Source organism: Chondrus crispus, genomic scaffold (genome assembly GCF_000350225.1).
Source record: "Chondrus crispus Stackhouse genomic scaffold, scaffold_29, whole genome shotgun sequence".
Classification (NCBI taxonomy): Eukaryota; Rhodophyta; class Florideophyceae; order Gigartinales; family Gigartinaceae; genus Chondrus; species Chondrus crispus.
The window spans coordinates 420,980-438,742 of record NW_005179194.1 but is presented as its reverse complement, the minus strand read 5'-3'; the positions used below and the strand labels follow the sequence as shown (position 1 = coordinate 438,742).

The window sequence follows — 17,763 nt, the reverse complement described above, 5'->3', positions numbered from 1 at the left end:
ACACACTTCTACTCTACAGGCACAGAGTAGAGTACAAGTGCTCGCAGAGGATTCGCTTGCCCCTCTCCTTCTTTTGAGCGTCTAGATACCACTTCTCTTATACAGGACTTGTGGCGTTGTTTGCGAAGCCGATGGGCGACTCGTTAGCATTCACCAAGTGAGCATTCGCAGTGTGTTGATGCTGGGATATCTACTCTACGATGGAGGGGCATTGCAAAGGTGGCCAATACGTTCATTGCATTCTATTTGTTCATAGTTGCATTAATCATTCAAAATAGAGATAGCTGTTGCTTAGTCAACTAGCTGACTGTCACAACTGTACAGTCCATACCGCTCAATAGTGCAGTACCGTGCCACGCGGTGAAATACTGGACTATTGTCGTATTGCACTACTTAATGGAAGATCTCGCCAATCACTTTTACAGCGTAGCTTTACTTGAAGAAATATACGCTGCACACGTGTCGAAAGTTGTGACAAGCGGCTTTGACGTGCACTATTGACGGTTTGCACTAATCACAACTGCACCATTGAGGAGGTACTCTCTGCACTATATTTTTATATTTTGAATTTGAAAATCAAACCGATAACTCCCGCCCTCGCTTGGTGGGACTTGAGACCTGCGAATGGTTCGATAAAACGTAAGCACCACTACGGATGCCAACCCACACGTTGTATGTAGCATGGTGTTATATGCGCGCTTTCAGGGACAGAAAATCACCTTCATTCCCCTGTATCAACGTCTTGCTGTTTGAAAGAAAAAGACCAGTCACAACTAGCGTGCACTTCGGGGCTGCGCGCCGGAGATAACCTCGATTGAAAGCTTAGAGCAGTCGAAAACTACCAAACAGCAAGAAATCTCTTGCTACGGACTTTATCATTGCGACTTGACGGGTTTATTGGGTGACTAACGCAGAGCCATACCGGAATGTCAAAACCACGCAAGGATATATTGCAGGATTCCTTAGAGGCAGCTTTGCACAACTCATTTCTGGATGCCGAAGCACATGAGGGGCTAGTCTCTGCAACAACACGATACTTTGGACTAAGCGATCATAGTGGAGTGCAAAAGCTCTTGGAAGACGTCTCCGCAGTTCTATGGGGAGTCATGCGCGCTCAAGTTGATGACTGGACATCTGAACGTGGGCTAGGTGAGATTTTGAAAGTAGTCGACGAGCAGTGCCTTCGAACGATCCCTCAAGCACTTGCGAACGGAACCCCTACGGCGTTGGCTGAACCGTCCTTGAGCATGCCCAGTTCGTCATACGGTGAGGTTCGGTACTCTTGCAAGCGGCAGCAGTTGGAAGTATTGCGGAAAGACCTCGCCTCTCGGACTCTTGACATGGAAGAGATTAAAGAGCAGCTTGCCGCAGAGGCAGAAAGAGCTGCAATTCTCAGCCAAAAGGTTGCGACTTTTGGGGAGAAAGGCCTTCCGGCGATCTGAGATCAATCTCGCAGACGTCACCCAGTTAGAATTGTTGTAGTCCAAGGCGACAAACCGCTAGGGTGCTGCATTTCGCGGTTTGTATCGATAGGACCAAAGAACGACGTCAGGCTTTTGTTTGACTGGTGCGGGAAGCGTGTTCGAGCACACACGTTTTCGGCGGATATTACGACTTAGCAGTCTGTACTCCAAATCAATACAAACGGATTCTCTGGCACTGAAGCAACAACGTTTGGGCACGCTGATTGCTGCCATCGCTGTGTTGCTTTTCGGCTTGTTGGCTCTGTGATCAGCTCTTAGACATTCACGATAACCGACATGTATTGTCGACTTGGCTATCCACCTCCGTTTCCCGACTCGATGCTCTAAGCACTCACCGAATTCAAATTTCGGTGGGGTTTTTTCGCAAAGCGCCACGTAAGCTTCGAGAGAAGGGAGAGTCCGGAGTGCTCCATGTCATTGCTACTTAAAGGCATAATGCGGATGAACATTAAATTGAGTTTCTGTTACCCCTGGGCAGCATTCACATCGCCTTTCACAGATTTGTGAATTAGTCCGGCTGCGAGTCTTGTGGAGCATTTCGCGTTGCGGTGGGAGACATGGAAAGCGCACAGCAGATGGAGCAGATGTTGCTCCAGCCAGGCTGACACGTGGGATTCTCAAAATGCTCAGCCGGAATGGGCAACTGATGTTGAGACTGTTTGGAAGAGCTGTGGTTCATGGAGAGTACCGGAAACGTCATGTCCGCCAAAGTTTGGAGAGTTGGCACATAAGCACCTCCACATGTATTTACACTTAATACTGATATGGATAATACATCCTTTCTTCAAACTTGCTACCGAACCACTGGTCGGGTTCAATGCAAAAACCCATGCAGAGTGGGGATTCTCGGATTTTTGACACATACTGTAGCGACTGCTGCGAGATAACACAGCAATGATAGATGGTCTGACCAAATTTGGCCATTAGACTGTTCGAGATCATCTTATCCCCCTGTCACCTCTCGTTGGACGCTTCTGTTTCTACGGTATAATGCGGTGTTGTTGTTCCCAAAACCGGAACCGACTCGGGAATCCTTTGGGATTTCACCTATTCCGAAGTCATCGGCTTCTAATTTACCGGCTTGTCGAAACTGGGAAATTGCGGTTTTCATGACAGATAGCGTTTCGAGTGCAGCCGATGGTTCCTTCTTCTTGACTGCTTTTGTCAATTTCTTCAGAGCTCCTTCGTAAGCATCCGCTTGTGAGTTCATTTTCTCCAGGAATTTAGCGCTGATACTGAGTCCCCCTCCACCTAGAGAGCTCGTGTACAAGCGCATGGGAAGAAGTGCATCACGAAGTTCTTCCTTCTCAATTTCTGCAACTTCGCTCCACTCGTTGTTCCGTACCGCTTGCTCGGCGTCGGGAAGTGCATCCCATGCCAGCTTCACGCGGGGTAAGTAGCGCTTTCGTGCCGTGGGAAAATAGTATTGTCCGCGAAGGTTACTCTCGATTTCGACTTCAGCTTCGGTGGGCTGCCCAATACCAGCTCTCTTCCGTTCTGCAGCGGCCTGCAATTCGCGTTGCTTTTCGAGTCGGACACGTTTCTCTTCTGCGACCCGCGCTCGCTCCTCCTCTATTTCTTCAGGAGTTTTTTCTTCGCGAAGAGATCCCAGCAGCTTTTCTTTACTTGGTTTCCCGGGCTTGAGTGCATACGAAGGGCGCGGAAGACAAATTGCGGCGACAGAAAAGCCGGCGAGACGTATTGCTGAGCGTCGAGAGATGGGCGCTGCGCTCATGTTCACGAATGCACTGTTGTTCCAGCCCATGATGCATGCTCAAGCCCCACCAGAATATTGATAAATTGATATTTGTGAGAGCAACTGTCTAGGATTCTGATGGGTTAGTTGTGCGTTGATGGAATGTTCATAACATGAGAGAAAGACTCAATGCAAAAGTGGCCGAGGTGGACAGACAGAATGCTCTTACTTTTTTGTTTGTGAGGGTCGCAAGGCAGCCAGACTTGCAACTAGAGACCTGGAGATGTGTAGAGATAGAGATAGAAAGTAAACGCAATAGGATTCGGTTTTCACGGTTGAGAGGAGAAATTTAGGAGATGATATCCATGACCATTCGTGGCAGGGATGGCCTGGAATACTGTAAAGGCCTGGAATAGAGAACGGAATGTTGGGAGGATGTAGGAGGAGCGGCTTAATTGCGGTACACACGTGTCGATGACTTCCCTACCTGTTGATCTCAACTTCGTATCTACACTTTTTGGCTCTCAAGAGCCAAAAAGTGTAGATACTGTACGAAGTTCGCTGATCTCGCGTGACACGTGGACTCTAAATGATGTGTAACACGTGTGCAACGTGCGGGCATCGCATAAATAGCAAAGTAGGACCTTTTGCGAGCCTCGATACCCAGAGTTTTGGACACCACAGGCGAGAATCATTTGGTCTGGGAGCCATTAGGCTCACGACGGTATTAGCCTGGACATAGCACGGTGCGGGCTACCAAAGCAAGCTCATGTTTCGACAAAGAGGGCTAGCAGTGGCCAGCCGGACGGCATTGGTATATCGGACATCTACCTCCGAGAAGAAACTGGACCAGGTCTGGAGGTTACATGTCTTGCAGCGGCTCAATCGTAGTTATTGTACAAACTTACCACCAGAATGTGATGACCCAGAATTCGCTCGCGTACTAAAGGCATCACATGATGATCTAGTGCGCGAGGTTTTCATTCCTGCCTCCGGCGAACAAAGTTTTACACTGGACCCGACTATCGATTATAGCAAAGATTTCGACTGGGCCGAGTTTGAGCGTCGCTTTGGACTGGATCATGATGAAGAAAATCTCTTTGATGAAGATAGTCTCTTTTGTGATGATGGAGAACAAATACGGAGAAAAACACGAACCACGAGAAAAAAGCCGGACGAAGAGCCCGGGAAGTTCACTTCTAGTGCCGATAATTGCTACAGTTTTACCAAGCGTGACGAAAAGGGATCACATGCTATGAGTCCTGACTGCGCTGTGGATTACTGCGACGAGGAGAGGCCAGAGGGACAGTGGCACACTTTGAACCGTCGAGTGGCATCTGAACCGATCAAAGAAGATGGGAAAGTCGCAGTGGATGGACCAAATTTATTGCAACACGCATTCATGGAACGAGAAATTCCGGTCCATAGAGGTGGCAAGCAAATACCCCCTGGGGTTGCACAAACATTTCAACAGCCGGTGAACCACAAACGACCAGGATATGAGCGACGAGTGATGAGCATGGAGCGAGAGATGGAGAGAGTTGCGGAGCAAGTCCTATGCAAAGCGGACTCTACTTGGTACAAGGCGGGAGCGAATATTGAGCGACTCTTGCTTTCTCCCAATATGAAGAACCTAACCCTATTTTACACTATTGACAGTCAGGCCCGTAGACCTTCGTCATGGTGGCGAAAGATAAATGCGAAATCGGCTAGTTCTTTGAGAGCAGCCTTGGCCCAAAACCTTAAAACAAAGTACGTACCAAGGGTATACTTTGAGGAAGCGACCATCAATAAGACCAGCCGCGTTACACCTGCAGAAAGCAAACTTGATATCCTCTTCGATAAGATTGCGGCTGAACGTGAAATGAAAGTTCATACCGCCGAAGAAAGTGAAGTCGGGGAGTAAATGACTAAATCACTGTTGCTCTGCTGAGAAGAGTCATGATGCGGGTTTGAAACCTGAATACGTTGCAGTGATTCCCAGTGAGTAGTCCGTGACTGTGTTATTGACGAAACCAGCGTCCTTCATCATAGACACAAACTCGTCTTGAGCTGGAAATTGACGAATGCTTTCAACCAAATATCGGTAGGCTGCCTCATCACCAGCAATGTATTTTCCGATGGCCGGAATGACTTTAAATGAGTAGGCATCGTAAAATGCCGCAGCCGGTGGGTTATCCACCTTTGCAAATTCCAACATCATAAACCTACCTCCTTTCTTAAGGACCCTAAAGGCCTCTGCAAGGGCCCTGTCAACTTGTGGGACGTTTCTCATACCAAATGAGATTGCGTAAACATCAAACTCGCCATCCGGAAACGGCAAACTTTCTGCATTGGCTTCGACAAATCGAACAGCCTTTTCACCTATGCTTGCCTCGCGGGCCCTTTTTTGACCGACCTCAAGCATTTTGGGATTGATGTCTGCCACAACTACCGGTGCGGTTCCACCTGTTCTGGCTGCAACACGAAATGCGATGTCCGCGGTGCCACCTGCGCAATCAAGGATACGCATTCCACGAGTTGGTGCCATATCAGCAACGAAAGCTGATTTCCATAAACGATGCACTCCAAGGGACATGGCGTCGTTCATGACATCGTAAGAGGGGGCAACTGAGCCGAAAACTCGGCCTACTAAACCTTGTTTTTCAGACATCGGGACTCTCGAGAAACCGAAATGAGTTTCGCCTGAACCTTTCTCTTTATCCGGAGACCCGTGCGATGAGTGACCATTTGCGGCTTTTGCAGAACAGTTTCGAGTTGCCAGAGCACCTTGTCGAAGCATGCGAAGTGCTATTCTCGAGTTCTGCCGTAGTGCTCGGCACGAGGAAAGCATTGTGGACGAGTTCGTGGGTACTTACAAAGCGCAGCGAGCAAGAAGCAAAGAGGATTGCTTCTCTTTGCTACTGTGTCTGGTTTGTTCTCCAGTATACATGCGATGCACAGGTTGCCTATTCGAGAGATCTGTAGACGAAGAATGTCCTTCAACTAGTCGTGGGGCGATTAGACAGGTAGGTTGGATGATGTGCAACCGAGCGAGAATCTCACAGGAATCTGCATGTACCGAACCTTCGAGTGTTACGAACTCGGAAGCGGATTGGATAGGTATCCTACTCCACGTTTGTAAATCTTTCGATCAGGATGGTTCAGGATGGAGGCTAGTCGTTGGTCAATTCTTGAGTGTGTATCTTCTTTAAAAATTGGAGGTTTCTTTATGCCCAGCAAACCAAGACCGCCACACTAATGTCTGTGGCCTGCAGCATTTCTTCCTTCATAACAGCAGACTTGCGCTGCAGATATTGACCTCCCTCATCACTAAGCATCTTTTTCTGCAGCTTCTTTGGCAATTCAGGTGCAGTGACCGAGAGCAGCAATGGCTCGATCATCTAAAGTACTCGTTAATGCGGCCTCCCGCGCGGTGCGGACGTTCCAACTGAGGGTAAGTTTCTGGCCCTGCGCTGCGTGCCGTATGCCTTACGCTTCTGCCGTCTCTTCACAAGTTTCCGAATTCTAACGTTTTTCGATGTTCACGTATGGAAATCAAACTATCGAACATTGCAAAACGCGTTAGAATTCTGGATTGCACAATGCGATGGATCCAACGAAAACTTCAGCCTTAAGTACGACAGTTGTTCCAACATCTCTGGTCCACTTGCGTACTGTTCATTCAAGCTCCGCCCGAGACAGCAAAGTTGCCCACTTGAAGGGCATGCAGCCTTCAAATCGCGCGGAGTATGTCGTGACTAAACTTGATGATCTTGTGAATTGGGCTCGAAACAACTCGTTATGGCCAATGACTTTCGGGCTCGCGTGCTGCGCAGTTGAGATGATGCAGGCCGGTGCTTCGCGTTACGACCTAGACCGCTTCGGTTTTCTTTTCCGCCCATCCCCGCGTCAATCGGATTGCATGATCGTTGCTGGCACACTCACCAACAAAATGGCCCCGGCTCTGCGAAAAGTCTACGATCAGATGCCCGAACCGCGTTGGGTTATCTCCATGGGTTCCTGTGCAAATGGAGGGGGTTATTATCACTACTCGTATTCAGTCGTGCGCGGCTGTGATCGAATTGTTCCAGTCGATATTTACGTCCCAGGATGCCCTCCGACTGCTGAAGCGTTGCTGTACGTTGTACAAGTTGCCCCTCCGTATGGTCTAGCTCGATGATTCTATATTTCATTCAGGGCCTTGACTAACAATATCTCTTCATTGCGTGCGTTTGACCGTTTTTGCCTTCTCACATCACTCGCGCACCCTTTTAGATGTACGTTTTGATCCACTGCAAATTCTTGACATGCGGGGAGCAGGGAGGGAAGGAGGTCACTAACATCTCTGCTGATCCAATCACGATTTGCGTTTGCTCTCCGTGCGTGCTACAGACGGGCTTATGCAACTACAAAAGAAAATCAAGAGACAAAATACTATGTATGCATGGCTGAAGCAATAGATTAGGCTGCCTTTTAGAAAGTGTTCGCGTCTCCGTGAGTTCACGCTTGCGTATTTGGGTGCCTTTAGTCAGAATTTTTGAGACGCGTGCCTGCTTCACAATTGCTGTACGCCTCACGAGTATACTTTATGGTCACTTCGGAGTCAAATTGCTAGTCCGTCCGCTGAATGGCATCGCATACTACACGCCTTGAAGCTCCGTGCGTTGTAGGCTTCCATTCCCGCGCGACGTCCACTTTCTTGCGTACCGAATGATGTATGGAGTGGCAAGCATTGACAATGCAGTCGCCCCGTTGATCATTCTCGCTTCTGAGGCGGAAAACAGTTGCAGGGCCTGGCCCTTTGAAGCAATGACGAATGTAAATTCCCCTGCCTGAGCGATTGCTGATCCACATGCCATTGAAAGACGCATTGGCAAGCCTCCCAATGCACAAATTACTAGTCCCATTACAAGAGTCTTGACTAGTAAAATCACAACCAACAAGACGGCCATCTTCATGAAATTCTGATAAAAGTAACGCCAGTGGATCATCATCCCAACAGAGATGAAGAACACGGCAGAGAATATACTTCGAATGCTCGATATGCAGTCCTCCACTCTCGCCTTGTGACGCGATTCTGAAAGCATGATTCCTGCAGTAAATGCCCCGAGTTCGATAGCGAGGCCCATCTCTTCTGATAGATATGACATAGCGAGGCAAAAGACAACGCATCCTATCGTAAAGACTTCCTGACTCTTTGCGGCGTCGAGCCGTTCTGATAGCGACGGAAGTACAAACTCAGCCAAAATCAAGCTAAGCATTACAAAGCATCCAAGTCGTAACATCGCGCTGAGGAGCTCCTCCACGAACTGTCCCAAAGAGCCCTGCAATGTGGGTAACAAGGCCAAAATCAGCCCAATCATGACATCTTGAAACACCAGCAAACCTAGCATTACCTTTCTGCTTCGTGGAGCATCAAAACTTAACGGCATCGACATCGACTTCGTCGGGCCCGACACACTCTGCGAGTCTGCTTGGCTGCTGGGATCGTGTTTGTACTTATCGTCGCCGCCTTCCGCGCTTGCCCCCGCCTCCCCGTGGCCATTTTGAGCTGAACCAGACCCGTGGCCGTGGCCTGCGCCTGGAAGGCACTGTAATACAACGGCAGTAGATGAAAGCGAAACGGCCAGCCCAAGTGCGACGGCCTCCGGAATCGTCTTCACGAGTGCAAGAACGAGGGAAAGGAAGCCGGTTCCGAAAACGACCCCAAACATGCTGGTGATACCGCCGACGACAACGACGCGACGGACGCCTTGCAGTTCTGTGATGGAAAACTCGATGCCGAGGGAGAAGAGAAGAAAAGCAATTCCTAGAGAGGCGAGAGTCTCAACCTCGACGAGCTCTGTAACTACACCAAAACCACCAGGACCGATAGTCATGCCACCAAGTAAAAAACCGATTAGGGGGGGTTGTCTGAAGTTGGTAGCGATGACGCCGCCGATGGTAGCTGCAAGAAAGACAAGAACTAAATCTTTGACAAAAACAATGTCTTCTTGCAAGGTCATTCTAGGATCTTTAGAAGGGTCTTTTGTTTGCTTGAGATTGGAGAGTTGCTTAAAAAGCAAATCGAACTCGCCCGCGCCGACGGAAAGGGTTTCACCGTCAATGGTGATGTCGTGAGTGCCGGGGGTGCGGTCGGCCTGTTTGAGAGCATCCTCTTCGTTCTTCTTTTTGAAAAGAAGCTTGAGCAATGCGGCGACTTCCTTCTCGCTCAGGAGGCCGTCATTGTCGAGGTCAAAATGTTCAAACAGACGAGACGGGATGTGTGCGGCGGGTTGTGTTGGTGGCGCTAATGGAACCGCGGGTGGGGAGAGATTTTGAGAAGATTCGGAGAGCGGTAATCGCAAATGTACCGAAATGGGGGTAGAAAATTTGAGACCATGGTCTGTTGCGGCGGCGCGCTCATAGGGGTGGGCGGTTGAGGGAGGGAAGAAGTGGATGAGGGATAAGGTGATGCAAAGGAAAAAGATTGGCCAGCGACCGCGAGCCATCGCGGCGTTGCTATGAAGACTGGCAGTCTCTTGCCGGCATGAATTGAGTCGAACAAGACGGTGGCAGGGGGGAAAGGAGCCGTAAGACTCTACCGCGGAGAATCAGAGGGCGAACAAGAATTTTCCTGACGGTGAACTGATGTGCACGTAACGGTGTGGGTCTTTGCATCAGGATAAAAATTAATGAGAAAAGAAAAAAACAAACACAAGCATTGATCTTTGAAGTGTCATTCTCATCCCGGCCCCAGCAGGGATGTTTTCACAATTGAAGCCCTCGTTTTGAGAACCACACCGATACTGCACATAGGCTTTACAGTTATCAATTCTGAAAGAATGCGTTTTACTGTCCTATTGTGATTCGCGTTGCGTACGGACACAAAGGTATGGAGGGATATGTCTCACTCGCACGGGCAAGAGATTCGGCACCAACTCGCCGGCTCCCTCCTCCTCAGAGGAGGAGGAGAAGGTTGCTTTCCGTTTATAAACTACATCCCCAACGCCTCACTGCACGTAACACTAGCTCAATTCTACTTTCGCATCAATTGCGTGCGGAATTGCTAATTCCGTCTGTGCATGTATGCTTGGCTTGCTGACGGCTATCATCGTGCTTGCTAGTTGATGGCACACACCCGCAGGGTGTTTGCTTGTTCAATTACGACATTACCTTGATGCCCAATTAGAGCATTATGACATGCAATTGTGTTTGCCAGTCGTGCATGGATGCTCTTCCAATCATGGATGCGTGGGCCGTCAATCAACGACGTTGACACTCCCCCCAGTCGTGATAGTTGGCCACTATTGCGACTAACGCCTTCAGGGGACACAGTTGTGGTGCTACCAGTCATCTTTGTCCAAAGCCTTCTTAGAGTCTAACGTCACAGTCATGATTCCAGATGCACACAACACGTTGAGGCGTTTGGACATTGTTGCATTCCTTTTTGTGAGAGCATCTGAAAGGTTCTCTTTTCCCGGGATCCACCTGACAACATTGAGCTCCTTTGACTCGAAGCTATTTCGGATTCTCTGCACAGTTTGGCGTAGCCTGTATTCACGACCCTCGTGTAGGGTAGTCACAGTGTCCCACAATGCTTTAGAGTCTACGTTCAATTCGTGCTTGACGGGGTTTGACGGAAACAGGGTGTTCACCGCCACCTTGAAATAGTAACCTCGATCGTCCCCGGTTGCTGCTGCGAGAATTTCTGCCCCGTATGAGGAGTGAGAGACTCTTTGTTGCTTATGTGACGTCCAGTCCAGCATATGGAAGACGTTCTGTTCGCCAATGCCACTTCTAGATAGTATGCCGGTGAATGAACCCGTCTGGCCATAGTCGCGGTTGGTTGGATGTGAAGCGTCTGAGAAAGAACACAGGGAGACATCAGTTGGGTTCTCAATTTTTCTGAACATAATGCGCGGATCGAGCTTGCGCAGTTCAGCCACCATCTGGTTTGCTTCACAAAGATGGGCTACCTTGAGCTTTCCAAGGCGTTGCTGCATTAAGGAGACGACAAGCGAGGCCTGGGGCATGACTCCATTTCCAAGGTACAGCAAGGTACCAGCAAGGCTGCGGAATTGTATTACTTCCTGTGCATTAGCATTTGACTCCTGCATTTTGCGTCTTGTGCGAGTCAGGTCGATTGTGCGTATACGCTTCCAATATTTCTGCATCGAGAGTTCGAGACTCCCATCCGGTTCCATGTATATTTCACATCCGCCAAACATGTATAAAGGGCCGTCGACAACCTTCCCCACTACGAACCGTTGTTTCAGCTTTGCAATAAATTCATCAATTGTGCCATGTTTCCCCGCAACTAGGAAATCGTCGCTCAATTTAGCAACAAGTAAAACGATGGACCCTGCTTCGTTTCGCCTAACGTAGAGCTGGCTTATGCCGAATACCCTGCTGAGGCCTCCGGTTGTCAACATCCACTCCTCTGCTGCGATCATCCACTGTCTACCAGCTTCGACTATGCCATAAGGCAATTTTGTCAGCTTCCAGAGGATTCCTCTGCTGTAAAGCTCATTGTAGTGCCATTCCCTGGGAGCCCGAACATAAATGTTTCGTTGAATGGGTCCACTCTGGAGGTATGCGCCCTTGATATCTGCAGTCTTAACCGAAAATGCCAGAAATGTAACAAGAGAAAGCATCAAGCGTATAATGCCGAGTTGGGCATTGGACGAGTCCTTCCGTATGCTATCCTTGTCGTCGTCTTCGTTTCCGTGAGGGCACAAGCGTGCCTTCAGTGTTCTGCGTCCCTCTTCATCGGTCTTAACCTTGTAAACTACGTGCGAGCTCACCACATTCGCATCGGCTGGTACCTCCGACTCGTGCACTGTCTCGTACGCACCGACCCAGTTAGAGTCATGTTCTTTTTGGAAGGCTTCATCTACTATCCACGACGGCGCAAATTCCAATTTCTTGCGCGTGACCTGGTTTGTACCAATCTGATCGTAAATATCCTCCATAACTCTTGGTCTGTGAGATTCTAATTCACATATCTCACCTGTTGGGCCCGTCACTCGATCTGCGCATCTGTCGATGTCCATGCTTGCTTCGTTTGTGTCTGCTTTTATTATCTTAGTCCTATCGAGTGCCATGAATTGCTGTTCTGGGCCTGCCACTGTGTCGCAGCCGACGTCAGCTGTTGCACCTGTGCTTGTTGCTTGTTTGGTTGTGATGAGAGCATTGACATCTGTCGGATGTTGTGCGTTGTCCGACATTTCAACATCCTCCCCCTCATCCGACAGAGTCCCGATTTCCTGTTCTAGCGAACAGCTCATCAGTTCCTGGGTTAGAGGCGACTGCGGGGCCAGACGTACATCTTCATATGCAGGTTTCATTGGTGGACCCCTGCTCACTCCTCCGTTGACAATTCTGCTGGCTTCAAGATAATAAGGATGTACACAAATAACTTGTGCACGCACCCACTCGTTTTTCTCGCTTCCTTTTGTAGAGGAGTGCCATACCCAAATTATGTCCCCCGTGCTGTACGCTGCTTTCCTGGCGTGGTTGCTGGAGTTTGATTTGAGGGCACGCTGGAGTGCCCTTGTTGCCATTTGCTCAACATGGGCATTTAGCAGCTCCTTCGGGACGACTGTAGACGGTATTCCGAGTACAGAGGGTTGGTAACCCCTCACCAGTTGGAAGGAACTGAGAATGCGCGATCCAGAGAAAAAGTTTGACATGAATATTGCCCTGGCTACGATGTCCTCAGCAGAGGAGGAAGTAAGTTCCTTGTCCATACGTCGAATGATCTCCTTAATCGTCTGGATTTTTCTTTCCACTCTCCCCGTTTTGTTGTGCCTCCGAGCTGGTCGTGGCTTGAATATGATTCCGTGCATTTCCAACATCGTCCTGAGTTTTCGGCGGTTATATTCGTCATCAGCCGCTAGTGCTACCGGGGCTCCATGTCGGGTTATCCATAGGAATTCTAGCTTGCTACACACAGTAGCCATGTCCTTTGAGCGTGAGATCGTGCCTTCAGAGAATGCCGTACCTGCATCTGTGATGATTAGGATGGTGCGCTTGCTGCCTCTGACTTCTTCGAAGGCAAAGTCCATTAGAATTTCCATATTGAAACGCTCGTTAACATGCGTGAGAGAAATCTTGTTAGTCGGTGCTGGTTTGCCTGATTGTGCGCAAATGCCGCATGCTGCCCCAACATTGTCAATTGCTGTCTCAAGTGCTTGCGTAAGTACCCCAGCGTCATCACATACGCCTTTGATTTGTTCAGATGGTGCATGGGTTAAGCGATGAACTCGTTTTGCAAAAAGTTTCGGTGCGCGCTTGATTCTGTTATGTAGTGTTGACGATGCCAAGGATGTGATATAGTTGCTTAGCCGTGGAATAATCTCAACCCTTATCCGATTGCATCGGGGCTTATTCGGATCAGCTGCTATGTACGTGGAGAACGTACGAGGTGAAGAATCGTGAGGTCTGCAAAAGCAAATGAATGGAGAATCGGCAATGTTGTTTTGTATTGCATATTTACCAATGTCAAGTCCGATAATGATTGATGAATTCCCAGGGAGCAGATCAAACAGAATTGTGCACGGGCGTTGCTCGTGGTCGAAGATAGTGAGCTCCCAACAGCCTACAAAGGATTCTGCACCTAATCCTTGCTCCCCCCATCCGTGAACCATTTCTTCTCGAGGCGCGTGCATCGTTAGATCTATCTCCAGTAAGTCGCATAACCTGGCGGCGCTATTTGTGCCGGCGGTACAACATGGAGAGCCAGAGTCATAGATCGGGTTCGGATCGACTGTCATGGCTCTCAGTTCTCGAAGTATGGCCTTCGTTTCTTGCCTGTGCGCTCGTCCTCACTCCTATCGGACTGTTTATTGTGATTGAAGTCACTCCTAAAACGCTTCTTATGTGCCTCCTCATAGCCACTCCCTTTTTCGATTTCGCGACTTTTCGAATTTTCGTTGTACAGTTCGCACTGTCGGTCACGCGCCCAATGACCCTTCTTACCGCATGCAGCGCAGTATGAATTCCTTTTCGCGCCCGTTCCTGGAGGGATGTATCCCTTCCTATCGCCACTCTGCTTCCCTGCTTTGTCTGATAGCAACGATTCTATGATTTCTCGGGCATCCGGCTGCTCGGATTTTTTGTCATTCGAGTGTTCATTCTTCTTGCTTATGTCTGTGCTGCACTTCACGTTGTGCAGCGCTTCTAGGACGTCGTCCAGCGTAAAGCGAATGGCAAGCTGCTCATCACTATTGACCTGCGTCATCCTGGCTTCCAGTACCTTGATTGTGGCCAAAGCCTTATCTGCACTTGTTGTCAATTGCTGCGATTCAGTGTTATGGCCGCTCGATGATGACTGAATGCCAAAAACATGTTCCTTAAGTTCTCTGATCTCTTTGTGGTTTATATGCGACATTTGCTCATCTGAGTCTGCAGTTCCGGGTTGCTTACCCATTAACATACTCAGTATGTTTGTATATACAGAGTCGAGGAGATTAGCGTTCTCAAGGAGGATCAAGGCAATGTTCTGTTCCTCTTGCGGTGTTGGTGAGTGCTTTAAACAGTTGAAAAAATCCTGTGCCACCGCGTGGAATCTGCTTGCGAACGTCTCATACGTCTCGCCCTTGCTTCGCTTGCAATTAAATACCCTGCGATTGAACTGTATGAGTCTCCTGGCTGCTTCCGTTGACGAATCTTTGGCTACGATTTTGAGAATTCGCTCTACAAGAGCTTTCTGCTCCATGTATGGTAGTACGATGTCATCGTCATCATCGGGCTCCTGATGAATAGCCGCGTCCTTCAGTTTCGAGTCGATGACCTTCTGGTAGGCATCATCCATGCTCGCGTATAAGGCGTAGGCAAAGCCACTAGCAACACCCTTCGCTCGGGTGTCACCACCTTTAGCAAAGACACGAACTCGGCGCATCCATGTGCGCACTTGGTTGCGATAGCGGTACCTATCAGTGGATGCAGTGAGGCGAGGAGCATCCGTATGCTTGTTGTGCGATGACTGCCCATGCGAGGACTCAGAGCCTCCTGGGCCCATAACTGTGATTCGCGTTGCGTACGGACACAAAGGTATGGAGGGATATGTCTCACTCGCACGGGCAAGAGATTCGGCACCAACTCGCCGGCTCCCTCCTCCTCAGAGGAGGAGGAGAAGGTTGCTTTCCGTTTATAAACTACATCCCCAACGCCTCACTGCACGTAACACTAGCTCAATTCTACTTTCGCATCAATTGCGTGCGGAATTGCTAATTCCGTCTGTGCATGTATGCTTGGCTTGCTGACGGCTATCATCGTGCTTGCTAGTTGATGGCACACACCCGCAGGGTGTTTGCTTGTTCAATTACGACATTACCTTGATGCCCAATTAGAGCATTATGACATGCAATTGTGTTTGCCAGTCGTGCATGGATGCTCTTCCAATCATGGATGCGTGGGCCGTCAATCAACGACGTTGACACCTATACAGTAGTACTTACCCATGCCACCCATTACAGTACCGTGGACACTGCACGTGTCGAACGTGTCAATGGGATCGACAATCATGGCTTCTGCTGGACTGGCCCAGCATTGCAATCAGCCAATCTGATCGTCACTGAGGGCATTGACACATTCCCAATCATTCCCTCAATTCGGGTCCTCTTTCATCTTGCCTTCAATAAGATCCATGCAACTCATTCAGGAATCTACCTTTATATCTTGGTCAACTTTTGATCAACGCCTTTAAGATGCTACGCATTCTTCCTCGTATTGGCAATTCCCTACGTAATTCGTCTCGCTCTCGCGCACTTTCCACCACTCCAGCGGCTGATGGCACGTACACTGTAACTCTATTCCCAGGTGATGGCATCGGCCCTGAGATCTCTGAATCAGTCAAGACAATTTTTGCAGCAGCTGAGGTTCCCGTCAAGTGGGAAACACATATAATCGATGTCCAAGCTGTGAAGCCAGGGGACGATCTCGTCAGCAAGGATGCTCTTGATTCCGTTCGCAGGAACGGCTTTGGACTCAAGGGTCCCATGGCCACTCCCATTGGGAAAGGCCATCGATCACTTAATCTTACCTTGCGGAAGGAGCTCGGTTTGTATGCCAACGTTCGGCCATGTGTCAGTATGCCGGGTGTCGACACACTCTATAAAGACGTCGACGTTGTGACTGTGAGAGAGAACACTGAAGGCGAGTACAGCGGCTTGGAACATATTGTTTATCCAGGCGTTGTCGAAAGCTTGAAAGTCATCACGCGGGATGCTTCCATAAGAGTCTGTGAATATGCTTTTCAGTATGCGAAGAATAACAACCGTAAGAAGGTCACAGCCGTTCACAAAGCATCAGTAATGAAAATGTCAGATGGCCTATTTTTAGAATGTGCCCAGGAAGTCGCCGAACGACACAAGGACGAAGACATTGAGTTTCAGACTTTGCTCATTGACAATGCTGCATCATTCCTAGTATCCAACCCTTCGCTTATAGATGTTATGGTCATGCCCAATTTATATGGAGACATCATTTCCGACCTATGCGCGGGTCTCATTGGCGGTCTTGGTCTGACTCCTTCTGGCAACATGGGAGAGGGATGCATGTTAGCCGAAGCGGTGCACGGCACTGCGCCGGACATTGTTGGACAGAACAGGGCCAATCCAACTGCACTACTCATGAGCGCTTTGATGATGCTCAGGCACATGGATCTTCATGACAAGGCTCAGCTTATTGAAAAGAGTGTGCACAAGGTTCTTAGAGACGGCAAAGTTAGAACAGGCGATATTGGTGGATCTTCCACTTGCACTGAGTACACCGACGCCATAATGCGAGAAATGGATGCTCTGCGCGAGTGAGCCTTGTTCACATTTGATCTCAGAAATGTGTCCTTCACGATCGGGGCAACGTATAGGAAGTCTGTGACTACCAGATCTTTCAACAGAGCCAATTTTTAACTTTGAACTAAAACATCCACGTGATATTTCTCCTACAACTCAGTGACTGCCAAGATTATCGAGGCTAAACTACGACAGTCTCCTCCTGGCATGTTAAGTATGCTTGCGCAGGACATTATAAAGAAAACACAAACTAAGAACACACATCACAACTACAGTGAAAACATCGTCTTACCAGGCATCACAACCCTACATTGATTGCGCTCTCCAGTACTTTCATAGAGGTTGCTCCGTCGTCTCCAGTGCAAAAGGAAATTTGCTGATCTTCTCCAGTTTCGAGGTTAGAAACTTGCAACAGTCTCTCCGTCTCGAGCCATACAGTGTCTGGTGCAATAGACTCCTCATGCGGAAGGGAGAACAGAAAGAATTTAAAGTTTGCCTGAGATGCAGTACAGGAAAACAAGAGCTGACCAGCGTAATCATTCCTCGAAGCAGACTTGTTCCACTTTTCGATTGAACGGAAAGAGCATTCTATATCATGCTGGTCAGTGCAAAGAGCACGCACTAAAAAGCGTCGACAAGCACCATCAGTCTCTATCAAGATTGCATCTGTTCCTTCAAAAGATTCCAGTTCCACATCTGTAGGAGTTGTCATCGCCCATGTATACTCATGTTCGTCTTCGTCTTTCCTCAAATCGTCCGCTATGATCACGTAGGGCCGAGTCGCCCGGACGAGCAGTGTGCTGCGAATGACATGCTCTACCGA

The 17,763-nt window shown here is 48.9% G+C and overlaps 7 protein-coding genes; 5 read left to right on the top strand and 2 right to left on the bottom strand.

Moving 5' to 3' along the window:
• Nucleotides 1-926: 926 nt before the first annotated feature.
• Nucleotides 927-1,951, top strand: CHC_T00005418001 (hypothetical protein). XM_005717290.1 is given in 2 exon segments: nt 927-1,442; nt 1,443-1,951. 1 exon segment carries the CDS (start codon nt 927-929, stop codon nt 1,440-1,442), a length of 516 nt encoding a protein of 171 aa, XP_005717347.1. The 3' UTR covers nt 1,443-1,951.
• A 2,484-nt stretch (nt 1,952-4,435) lies between these two features.
• CHC_T00005417001 (hypothetical protein) lies at nt 4,436-5,086 on the top strand. The gene has a single exon (XM_005717289.1). It carries the CDS (start codon nt 4,436-4,438, stop codon nt 5,084-5,086), a length of 651 nt encoding a protein of 216 aa, XP_005717346.1.
• Nucleotides 5,087-5,119: 33 nt separating this feature from the next.
• Nucleotides 5,120-6,013, bottom strand: CHC_T00005416001 (hypothetical protein). The gene has a single exon (XM_005717288.1). It carries the CDS (start codon nt 6,011-6,013, stop codon nt 5,120-5,122), a length of 894 nt encoding a protein of 297 aa, XP_005717345.1.
• A 97-nt stretch (nt 6,014-6,110) lies between these two features.
• CHC_T00005415001 (hypothetical protein) lies at nt 6,111-6,374 on the top strand. Its single transcript, XM_005717287.1, has one exon. The coding sequence runs from the start codon at nt 6,111-6,113 to the stop codon at nt 6,372-6,374; it is 264 nt and encodes an 87-aa protein (XP_005717344.1).
• Nucleotides 6,375-6,512: 138 nt separating this feature from the next.
• On the top strand, nt 6,513-7,627 carry CHC_T00009457001 (Putative NADH2 dehydrogenase (Ubiquinone) chain PSST). XM_005717286.1 is given in 4 exon segments: nt 6,513-6,550; nt 6,551-6,616; nt 6,749-7,299; nt 7,555-7,627. The coding sequence occupies 3 exon segments, from the start codon at nt 6,551-6,553 to the stop codon at nt 7,625-7,627; spliced, it is 690 nt and encodes a 229-aa protein (XP_005717343.1). The 5' UTR covers nt 6,513-6,550.
• Nucleotides 7,628-7,633: 6 nt separating this feature from the next.
• Nucleotides 7,634-9,653, bottom strand: CHC_T00005414001 (hypothetical protein). XM_005717285.1 is given in 2 exon segments: nt 7,634-7,802; nt 7,803-9,653. 1 exon segment carries the CDS (start codon nt 9,651-9,653, stop codon nt 7,803-7,805), a length of 1,851 nt encoding a protein of 616 aa, XP_005717342.1. The 3' UTR covers nt 7,634-7,802.
• A 6,201-nt stretch (nt 9,654-15,854) lies between these two features.
• Nucleotides 15,855-16,958, top strand: CHC_T00009293001 (isocitrate dehydrogenase (NAD+) subunit 2, mitochondrial precursor). The gene has a single exon (XM_005717284.1). It carries the CDS (start codon nt 15,855-15,857, stop codon nt 16,956-16,958), a length of 1,104 nt encoding a protein of 367 aa, XP_005717341.1.
• The last annotated feature ends 805 nt before the right edge of the window (nt 16,959-17,763 follow it).

Bases quoted from the DNA above. Each gene is read 5' to 3' on its own strand.
- CHC_T00005414001 (XM_005717285.1), bottom strand. From the start codon at position 9,653: ATGGCTCGCGGTCGCTGGCCAATCTTTTTCCTTTGCATCACCTTATCC.
- CHC_T00005417001 (XM_005717289.1), top strand. From the start codon at position 4,436: ATGAGTCCTGACTGCGCTGTGGATTACTGCGACGAGGAGAGGCCAGAG.
- CHC_T00009457001 (XM_005717286.1), top strand. From the start codon at position 6,551: ATGGCTCGATCATCTAAAGTACTCGTTAATGCGGCCTCCCGCGCGGTG. The intron at 6,617-6,748 runs GTAAGTTTCTGG...AAAACGCGTTAG, and splicing joins TGCGGACGTTCCAACTGAGG to AATTCTGGATTGCACAATGC. The intron at 7,300-7,554 runs GTACGTTGTACA...TGCGTGCTACAG, and splicing joins CCGACTGCTGAAGCGTTGCT to ACGGGCTTATGCAACTACAA.
- CHC_T00005415001 (XM_005717287.1), top strand. From the start codon at position 6,111: ATGCGATGCACAGGTTGCCTATTCGAGAGATCTGTAGACGAAGAATGT.
- CHC_T00005416001 (XM_005717288.1), bottom strand. From the start codon at position 6,013: ATGCTTTCCTCGTGCCGAGCACTACGGCAGAACTCGAGAATAGCACTT.
- CHC_T00009293001 (XM_005717284.1), top strand. From the start codon at position 15,855: ATGCTACGCATTCTTCCTCGTATTGGCAATTCCCTACGTAATTCGTCT.
- CHC_T00005418001 (XM_005717290.1), top strand. From the start codon at position 927: ATGTCAAAACCACGCAAGGATATATTGCAGGATTCCTTAGAGGCAGCT.